General features: G+C 42.6%; 1 protein-coding gene and 1 long non-coding RNA gene across 2 annotated transcripts; one reads left to right on the top strand and one right to left on the bottom strand.

The window, feature by feature from the left end:
* Positions 1 to 1,160: 1,160 nt before the first annotated feature.
* Positions 1,161 to 9,200, bottom strand: LOC109413908 (uncharacterized). Its single transcript, XR_009996812.1, has 3 exons — positions 9,096 to 9,200; positions 8,753 to 9,036; positions 1,161 to 1,280 (listed from the first exon to the last, which is right to left on the bottom strand). It is a non-coding gene; the product is annotated as an uncharacterized LOC109413908 (long non-coding RNA).
* LOC109426098 (uncharacterized) lies at positions 2,115 to 3,682 on the top strand. Its single transcript, XM_029859085.2, has 2 exons — positions 2,115 to 3,013; positions 3,111 to 3,682. Exons 1-2 carry the CDS (start codon positions 2,977 to 2,979, stop codon positions 3,383 to 3,385), a joined length of 312 nt encoding a protein of 103 aa, XP_029714945.1. The 5' UTR covers positions 2,115 to 2,976; the 3' UTR covers positions 3,386 to 3,682.
* Positions 9,201 to 9,553: the final 353 nt, after the last annotated feature.

The raw sequence follows: 9,553 nt of genomic DNA, 5'->3' as shown, positions 1-9,553 counted from the left end.
TTCGGAGGACTTGGTGAACCTTTTTTACGGCAAGATCTAATCAATAAGAAGAATAACTACAAAGAAAAATTGGCCTATTTGATAAGAGGATCTAGTCTGCGTCACCAAACAACTTCGGAGGACTTGGTGAACCGGCAATATTTATCTAATTTACTAGGAAGAATATTGCATAGATTATTAAAATGACTTCAAGATCTTACCCGAGCCTTCTAAACAAACAAGTAAAAAATGAATTTTATTCTTTTTAACCCTTTATAAGGCCGAGAAAACCAGGCCCGGAATCCACTCAACGAGCAGAAAAAAATATGTGTATAAGGTGGCAATATAGTTGCCACTGCCTTATAAAGGGTTAAGTAGGCAGAGATTAAGGTTGTCTTGGCATCTTGTAGGCTTGTAGTCCTCTATAACTATACCATAGAAGAGTTTACCTATATTTAAATAAAGGTACTTACTTACCTGCGAGCTTACCGGCCTGCCCGAACTTTACATAAATACGAATGTATGATGATGTCCTCCTTATGGGTTACGATCAGGGACCTCAGACTTTCACTTTGCTATTTTGATTTCTTTTGTTAAGGACAACCTACGTTAGAATTCCAAAATGGCCGCCACAATGACCGACAATGACTAACGATTTCAAGTTCCCATATCTCATAACAATCCTAATCAGCGCACCGCAACATCTTATTTCAAAAATTGGATCAAAATTGACTGAGTTACAGCGGAAAAGAGCTCAAAATTGCCCTGCCGAGAAGTCAAAGCTCCCCGCCAACTCCCCCGTTCAAAGTGTATGAAAAACCGATTTTCAAAAACTTTCAATTTTTTCATGTTTTTTGGTTCATAAACCTTCCTTGGGTGAAAACTAACAGAACAAAACATTGATGACCCAAATCGGACGTGGCGTTAGTGAGTTAGGCGCGGTCCCACGTACGCCACTGCATTTTTGTATATATAGCCACATCGCAACAACATAGTGTTCCATGTTCCATCTAATTGACAAATTAAGAAAAACTGGAAGAAAATTGAAACAATTCCCGCTAAAATATTTGTGCTCAAGAAACCTCTACTAGAATGTAAGCGGTCATTGTGGCGGCTATCTTTATACTCTAGCAACCCTAATGAGAATCCCAGTGGAATTTCGGATGACTTATAGAGTCTAATGAAACACCCCACCCACCGATTTTTTAATTAATATTACACAAAAGTAAAAGAATACAAAACATTTGATAGATGAGACAAGGTAAGTAGCGCCACTAGCTAGCAATGGTTGCAAGAAGTGCCTGAAACGGATTTTTAAAACAAATGTATGGGCTTTGATGAAAAAAAAATGTAGAGTTATGATTAACCTGGGCGTGTTAGTGAATGAGTCGAGTCAAGTACGAAACACTGAAACGACCTTACAGTAGTGATCCAATTACGTATATTTCATATGATGCAACTACTTCCACTCGCATAACCGTCCCATTTGTAAAAAGTAGGACTTAAGAAAACGGCATTTGAAGTTTAAAAACACGTTCCCATGTAAAATTTTGCAAAATCGAGATAACTTGAAAACATATTTGCAACATTGCACCTCAATACATAACTATGGAAAATGTTGCGTTTGAAATTATGACTATACGTAACGTTAACTCGAAGGTGATAAAAAGTCAAATGGGACTGTTATGCGAGTAGGGACAGGCAAGCACATAGTTTGAATTAAAGGGAACAGTATTTAACTCGATTTTCTTGTTACTTATGTAAGACGAGATCAATTTTACCTGAAATAATAGTGGTGGTAAATGGTAAAAACTAAATGGTAATAGTACGTCTATTATTTTAATAGATTAACTGATATGATTTGGCACAATGCTGAAGTTCTAATAAGGAAGTCGACAAAAAATCTAGCTGACAGCAACTCAAGGCGTTCAAAAGTTCAGGACAATAGATTTGAGTTCAATGGATGCAATAAGCTAAAAATTGTTATCAAACATCCAGAATGGAGATGTTTTCCGACTGCCCTCGACACTTTGAACACAGGTCTCGAAAAGATTACTTTTTTTCTATATCTATGATGAAATTGTTGGTCAGTATCCCCCAAAATGCGTTTTATAGCATTCCCCGCATAGAGAAACACAGTTTGTCATAAAGTTCAAATAGTAAGCTTCCTCTATATGTTAGAGTTCATGTATCACAAACAGTTGCTGTTTTGTTGAACAACAAGACACTTGAAGCTTCTAACTGTAGAAAACTGTGTGGGTCATTCATACCAAATTGTAGCAATATATGATACTGTTTAGTTACTGTTGAATGATAAAAAAAAACACATTCGTGAGAAAAAGTTGCAATATAAAACAACATTCTGTCAAATGGTTTGTACGCAGTACACCCACACATGAGAAATTCAACATATGCTACTCATATTTAACAGTTTGGGATACTGTGGCATTTATTAGTATTTGTTAGCGTCTTCTTTAGCACTGTGTGCCTACAGTAATAAAGATACACGCCTAAAAAAATAACGCTGAGCCAGTGCAAGTTTAGCATTGAATCGTCATACCAAGCTGTTTTTCTCTAATGTAAATCAGCCCTCTAGTCACTCAAGTAAATAAAAGTGAAACAAATTAAATGTTACATTGTTTCTCCGTTTGGTATATGGATGTTTTTTTAAAGTACGATGATTTTTGATCGTTATTATTGAATTTTATTTCGCGGCCACTGCATCACTTTTTTAAGCGTGTATGTTTTTGCTGCATCAGCATCAGTGCCGTGCTCGTCAAAGCAAAAAAGCGTCTGTTTTTTGAAGTATCCTGCGGATTGTTCGGGTGCGCAAAAAAGTTCCGTTCCGTTCCCCCTGCTGCTGTTTCCAGAAGACGCCGGCCGGCCGGTACCTACTGCTGATGCAATTTAACAAAATATCAACACGCGACTTGCATCTCGGCTCGAAGAAAAAAAAACTGCGAGGCGGCCAACTACGTGAACGGGAAGGCTGTTGTTATGGGAAGTCCGAAACACCCCATCGGTGCTGCAAAAAGTAAGTAAGTCTAGAACAGAATTAAATTAGGATATTTTTTTGATTTTGTTAGTTAACATTGGAGTTAATTTATAATAGTGATTTCATCTAATTCCAGTTTTCGAAACTATCCATAAAACCATGAAGATCGGCCGCCAGGTGTCGATCCACAAGCACCACGAGGACCGGAAGATGTGCGTCAAAGAGCGCTTCAATTATGAACTAGCTGAAACGCGAACAACATCGGAGATTCCGGCCAGAAGCGAGAAGCGCAATGCCTATGAACAGGTGGACAAGAAGCGCATAGCTCGGAATGTTCGCGGGAAGGAAACAGAAGTGGAAGCTACGGAAAGGACTGAGCAGCAACCACGACGCCGGAAACAAGTTGGATGAGTTCGTGTAATGCAAGATCTTTCTTTGCATTTCGTGACTAGGACGGAAACGGAACCAACCAGCCCGATGGCAGTTGCGCACACTGATAAAGTACGAACCATAAAGAGTGGTTGAGTGAAGCATCTTCCCGTAAACGAAACCACCCGGAAGAGAGAATGGCGTGTTCACTTACGTTATATCTTCAAAAAGTTTATGATTGAATCTCGGATTAAATTTAAATCGGTAATAATTATATATGTTGTAATAAATATGTATCGTATTTAATATTTTTTTATTTAGCTACAATAATGCAAGTAATGACACGCGGGAAAATCTCATCTCAGTTTAAGCACATGGAGCTCAACTAAATCACGTTGAGCTGTATGCTTGTTTAGATTGAAAGGATTTTTCCGTTCGTTTTTACTTGTATTATTGTATCTGATTCAATTTATTAATCAATTGTTCAATAGTTCAAGCATAACAGAACCGTAAAACGTATTGTTATTACAACTGTACGAGAACTATATATTATAAGATCGGCACCATAATACACAATAAAGCAATGATTACACATACATTGCTTATTTTATTCAAATTAAATTGGTCAACAGTTCTAGAACTGTTTGCTTAACAGTAAACAGGACAAAAAATGGATAGTATATTGACCTTATGACAAACTGTAAACGAAAAATTTTGTTCGAGAAAATTGGCGTTTTTTTATTGTAACATAACTTAACCGCCTATTCCACATACTGTTATTTGCCCGAGAACCGTCTACCAAACTGTTAAAACCGTTTGTGACACTGTTGGCTTATTGTTACTTTGGGTGCTATACCATACTGTTGAGATATTGTAGTAAATTGTTGGGAACAGTATGGTACACAGTACGAGTATGGTTCATGGTTATGCGGGTCGGGCTAGTGTCATTCGGACTAGTGTTACAGAACCATCTCACCACGTACAAATAACTAGGTCGATCAGTTTTAAATTGACTGAGTTAAAGCGGAAACGTGTCCAAAATAGAAGCCCTGTCGAGATGGTTTCGCTTCCCTAAGCCTAGGAAGGATGACAAAAGGTGAAATTGTTGACAAACACCCCCGGGGTCCGCTATTGGTTTGTTGTTATCCTTTGGTGGAACCTTCATTACCCTTTCCATGTTAAATCTATGCAAATAGTGGGTCCATTTAGATTAAGCCAATAGTCAGGCTTATTCTGCGCGGCGTGTGAGGTGAGACGAGTCGAATGAGGTGACAAAAGTCGACTCGCCCCATTTGATTTACATTAGTCGTCTCACGTCACGTGAGACGAAACCGTCCGTCTCACCTCACACGCCGCGCAGAATAAGCCTGAGTGGTCCACTAGACGTGTTAACATTGACAAATTTGTTTGAATAACCGAATTTACTCTTTTCAGTCTAATTCCTGCACATTAAACTACTGTTCAGAAACACGATCAATTGTCTCTCGGTGGACACCGGTAGAAACAGATTTGAGCAGAAAATTTAAGAATAATTACCCTATGTCATAGACCATTTACTAAATCTGTTATCAGTTATGTAGCACTGTCCAAAATACAAGCACAAACTTGCTTTCAATGCCTTCCTAGTTGTTGCTGCGAGCGCGAAACCGGCAACCCGGCGCAAAACGGGTTCATTACAGCCCGTTGAAGCACGTTAGTATTGTACCACGCTTTCAGGACAGTAGGTAGAATACATGCACACAAATCCCTAGTTGCTTCACAAAAGTATAATTGATTGTTTATGTTTTACAACACATGCCATCTAGTAGGATATAAATACGTTAATTTCATCTTAAAACTGAATTATTGGAATTCACGCAGCCGCAAAGGTCGATGGAGTTTGTCTGAACTCTGCTCTATTTCCTGGACCAGACCTCCTGGTACCACTACCTTCCGTGCAGTTCCGCTTTCGACAATATCCGGTGGCAGTGAGCAGTGACATCAAGGAGATGTTCCACCAAGTGAGAGTCATTGAACGAGACCGTCCGTCACAATGTTTCCTGTTCCGTGATAGCCCGAATGACGAGCCCGGTGTATTCATGATGGACGTCCTCACCTTCGGAGCTACCAGCTCCCCGTCATCCGCACAATTCGTAAAGAACCGCAATGCAGAGGAGTTTTCCAAACAGTATCCACGGGCGTCAGAGGCGATTTGCAAATGCCACTATGTGGATGACTACCTCGATAGCTTTGAGTCGATCGACGAGGCAAAATCTGTAGCAGGGGAAGTCCGGTGGATTCACTCAAAAGGCGGATTTGAATTGCGACATTGGGTCTCCAATCAGCCAGCCATTCTGGAGTACCTAGGAGAACCGCCTAAGCAAGACATCAAAGATCTTGGGCTGAAAACCGATTCAGAACGCGTTTTGGGAATGCTATGGCATACGAAGGAGGATGTTCTACAGTTTTCCATGACGTTCCGTGAGGAAATCGGAACGCTAATCGACAACGGAGCAAGGCCAACGAAACGCCAAGTGCTAAAGTGCGTCATGAGCCTATTCGATCCCTTGGGGCTGCTGGCCTGTGTCCTGGTGCACGGGAAGATAATGATGCAGGACATCTGGAGAAGTGCTATTAAGTGGGATGAATGCATCGACGATCAAATCTACGAGAAATGGACGAGGTGGATTGAGTTGCTGATGGACGTTGTCGAAGTTCGAGTACCGCGCTGCTACTTTGATGGAGCAAGTTCCGACCTCTACGATACTTTGGATGCTCACATTTTCGTGGATGCGAGCGAAGCGGCATACTCTGCTTTGGTATATTTTCGCGTTGTCGGATCGGAGGGAACAACCAAGTGCGCTCTGGTATCTGCGAAAACAAAGGTCGCGCCGCTCAAATACGTATCAATCCCTCGTTTAGAACTGATGGCAGCGGTTCTAGGAGTTCGACTTCTCACATTCGTCCGTGAAAATCACACCGTCAAGATCAATCGTTGCGTCTACTGGTCAGACTCCGAGGTAACTTTGGCATGGATTCGGTCGGAACATCGACGGTATCGCCCATTCGTAGCATGCCGAGTTGGAGAAATTCTGTCAACGACCCGTGTTCAAGAGTGGAGATACGTCCCAAGCAAACTCAACGTCGCTGATGATGCCACGAAATGGGGCGGTAAACCGTGCCTAAAAGCATCTGGCCGCTGGTTCTGTGGTCCACCGTTTTTGCAGCAGTCCGAGGGGCAGTGGCCTAAACAGAAGTACATCATATCAACAGATGAGGAGCTCAGAGCGTGTTTCTTGCATAAAGAACAGCCAGTTTTACAAAACGTAATCTGTTTCGAACGGTTCTCCAAATGGAACCGCCTTTTGCGAGCGACGGCCTATGTTATCCGATTCATAACAAAATTGAAACGCAAAGTATTCGACGAAAATTATTGTAGCCTGAACCTAAACCAAGAAGAATTACAGGCTGCGGAAACCCTGATCTGGAAACTGGTTCAAATGGAATCGTATCGCGATGAAGTAGCAATTTTTTCGAAGAATAACAAGTCATTGGACAAAAGGCAACTGAAACTCGAGAGGACAAGCCAACTATGGAACCTATCACCGATTATGGACGACAAGGGTGTTCTTCGAGTTGATGGCCGCATTGCCGCGGCGAAAGTCTTGTCGGTCGACGTCAAGTTCCCCGTTATACTACCGAGGAAACACCGTGTTTCGTATCTGCTTCTCGACGATTATCACCGGAGACTTCTACATGGAAACTTTGAAACAGTAGTCAACGAAGTGCGTCAACGTTTCCATGTATCGCGACTACGAACAACAGCTCGGAGCGTAATCAGCCGCTGCCAATGGTGCAGAGTGTACAAAGCTCGTGCGATTGTTCCAATGATGGGACCACTTCCAGCTGCTCGTCTATCGGCAGGTATTCGCCCGTTTAGCTACGTTGGCATCGACTATTTTGGGCCAATCCTGGTTAAAGTAGGGCGCGCAACTTCAAAACGATGGATTTGCTTGATAACGTGTTTGACCATACGTGCCGTACACGTTGAGATAGCGCACGACCTGTCGACCAAGTCGTGTATTGCTTGCATTCGCCGCTTCGTTTGTCGACGAGGAGCACCTGTGGAAATACATTCCGATAACGGTCGGAATTTCATCGGCGCGGATCGTGTGTTGCGAAGCCAAATCAAAGACATCGAACAGAACGCAGCGACAACTTTTACGAATACGGAGACGAAGTGGTTGTTCATTCCGCCTTCTGCTCCCCACATGGGAGGATCATGGGAGCGTTTGGTACGCTCCATAAAGAACGCTATGACCAGCCTTCCCCAGGACGACAAGCTGGACGATGAAGGCTTGCAGACGCTGATAGTTGAAGCAGAAGCGATCGTGAACTCGCGTCCGCTAACATACTTACCGTTGGACTCAGTGGAGCAAGAAGCGTTAACGCCAAATCACTTCATCCTTGGCAGTTCAACAGGAGTGAAACAGCCTATGGTGGAGATGGAAGCTTCAGCGAGAACTGTTCGAACATCATGGGACCAGCTTCAGATGCAGATTGACCACTTCTGGAGGCGTTGGGTACTAGAGTACTTACCGACGTTGACGAGACGTGTGAAGTGGCTCCAGGATACAAAGCCGGTGCAGCCAGGAGACTTAGTCATCGTGATAGACGAGACTAGAAGAAACGGTTGGGTACGCGGACGCGTCCTGGACGTTACTGTCGGCAGAGATGGTAGGGTTCGGCAGGTGTTAGTACAAACAGCTGGAGGATTGTTCAGACGGCCGGTATCCAAACTCGCGGTACTGAACGTAGATGATCATGGAGTAGAGGATCCCACTGATCCTCACGGGGAGGGGGATGTTGCTGCGAGCGCGAAACCGGCAACCCGGCGCAAAACGGGTTCATTACAGCCCGTTGAAGCACGTTAGTATTGTACCACGCTTTCAGGACAGTAGGTAGAATACATGCACACAAATCCCTAGTTGCTTCACAAAAGTATAATTGATTGTTTATGTTTTACAACACATGCCATCTAGTAGGATATAAATACGTTAATTTCATCTTAAAACTGAATTATTGGAATTCATCGATATACCTCTCAAACCGCCCGTAGTAGGAGAATGAAATGTATTGATTCTTGCAGCTTGACGAATCAGTAGATCAAGGCTCCATAATTTCACGTCTAAACTGAAGCGTGCACTGTTTATTTTGAAGATTTTGTTACGTAGGAACAAAATCGTGCACTGTTTATGTAAGTAATATCATACTTTAAGGCCGAAATTCGCCTAACTAATGAATTGGTATTTCTAGTTTGAAGCTATAATAAAATTGCTCTCAAGATCAGTGCGCGATTTTGTTCCTACGTAACACTAGTACTATTGACAATAAATATTCCCACCTTTCGCTTCCGAATTTCCTACTTACTTTCAAATTTGATTAGAGCAACAATCGGGTATTTCAAATTGCCTTTTTCCATTGCCGGGAACAGCACACCCGGCAATACAGCTTAACGGCGTTCTGCAGTCATCACTGCAGTGCCCTGCTGCATTCCGTGTAAGGGAAACTTACGCTGCAGGCGTTCGACCGACGGTGATTGTGGGTTTAGGCCGTTTCCAGCGGTCTTTGTTCGCACATCCTCGTAGCTCAATGAAAACTGTGCCCGCCGTCATGGGCATTTTCTCCTTCGCGGTGGCGCACTGACCTCACCCCTGGAAAAGCGAAATTAATTATTATTTATTTACAATTACAGCTGGGAATATTGGGTTACCTTCTGGGAGATGTTTAGCGCTTCCCCGAGGGACGTATCTCCATAAAGTTTCGGGTTCGGATCCGGTGATTTCGGTCGAAGGCACATGTTTATTTTCACGGTTTTGGGAGCGTCCATAAATTACGTCACGCAAAAATTGCCCATTTTCAACCCCCCCTCCCCCCTATGTCACACTTTTTGTATGAGATCTCTGAAATTTTTGTATGGGTTGTCACACTTTGCTGGACCCCCCCTCCCTCCTCAAAGCGTGACGTAATTTATGGACGTTCCCTTTCACTGCACGCTCGTTGAAAACTACTCTCAAGTGAGTAAATTATACTCACTTTCAAACTTTGGCTAAATCTGTCAAAGGTGAGTAACATGTATTTGTCAAGGTGAGTTATTAACTACTCTGTCACGTCAGATCTCTGCTTTACTCACTTTTGAGTAAGGCGTTTTATCTACGAAAAACTCACTAG

This window comes from Aedes albopictus, chromosome 2, assembly GCF_035046485.1.
Source record: "Aedes albopictus strain Foshan chromosome 2, AalbF5, whole genome shotgun sequence".
In the NCBI taxonomy this organism is placed as follows: Eukaryota; Metazoa; Arthropoda; class Insecta; order Diptera; family Culicidae; genus Aedes; species Aedes albopictus.
Note: the sequence above shows the minus strand (reverse complement) of the source record. Positions and strands in the feature narration are given on the sequence as shown.

Bases quoted from the DNA above. Each gene is read 5' to 3' on its own strand.
- LOC109426098 (XM_029859085.2), top strand. From the start codon at position 2,977: ATGGGAAGTCCGAAACACCCCATCGGTGCTGCAAAAA. The intron at 3,014-3,110 runs GTAAGTAAGTCT...ATCTAATTCCAG, and splicing joins CCCCATCGGTGCTGCAAAAA to TTTTCGAAACTATCCATAAA.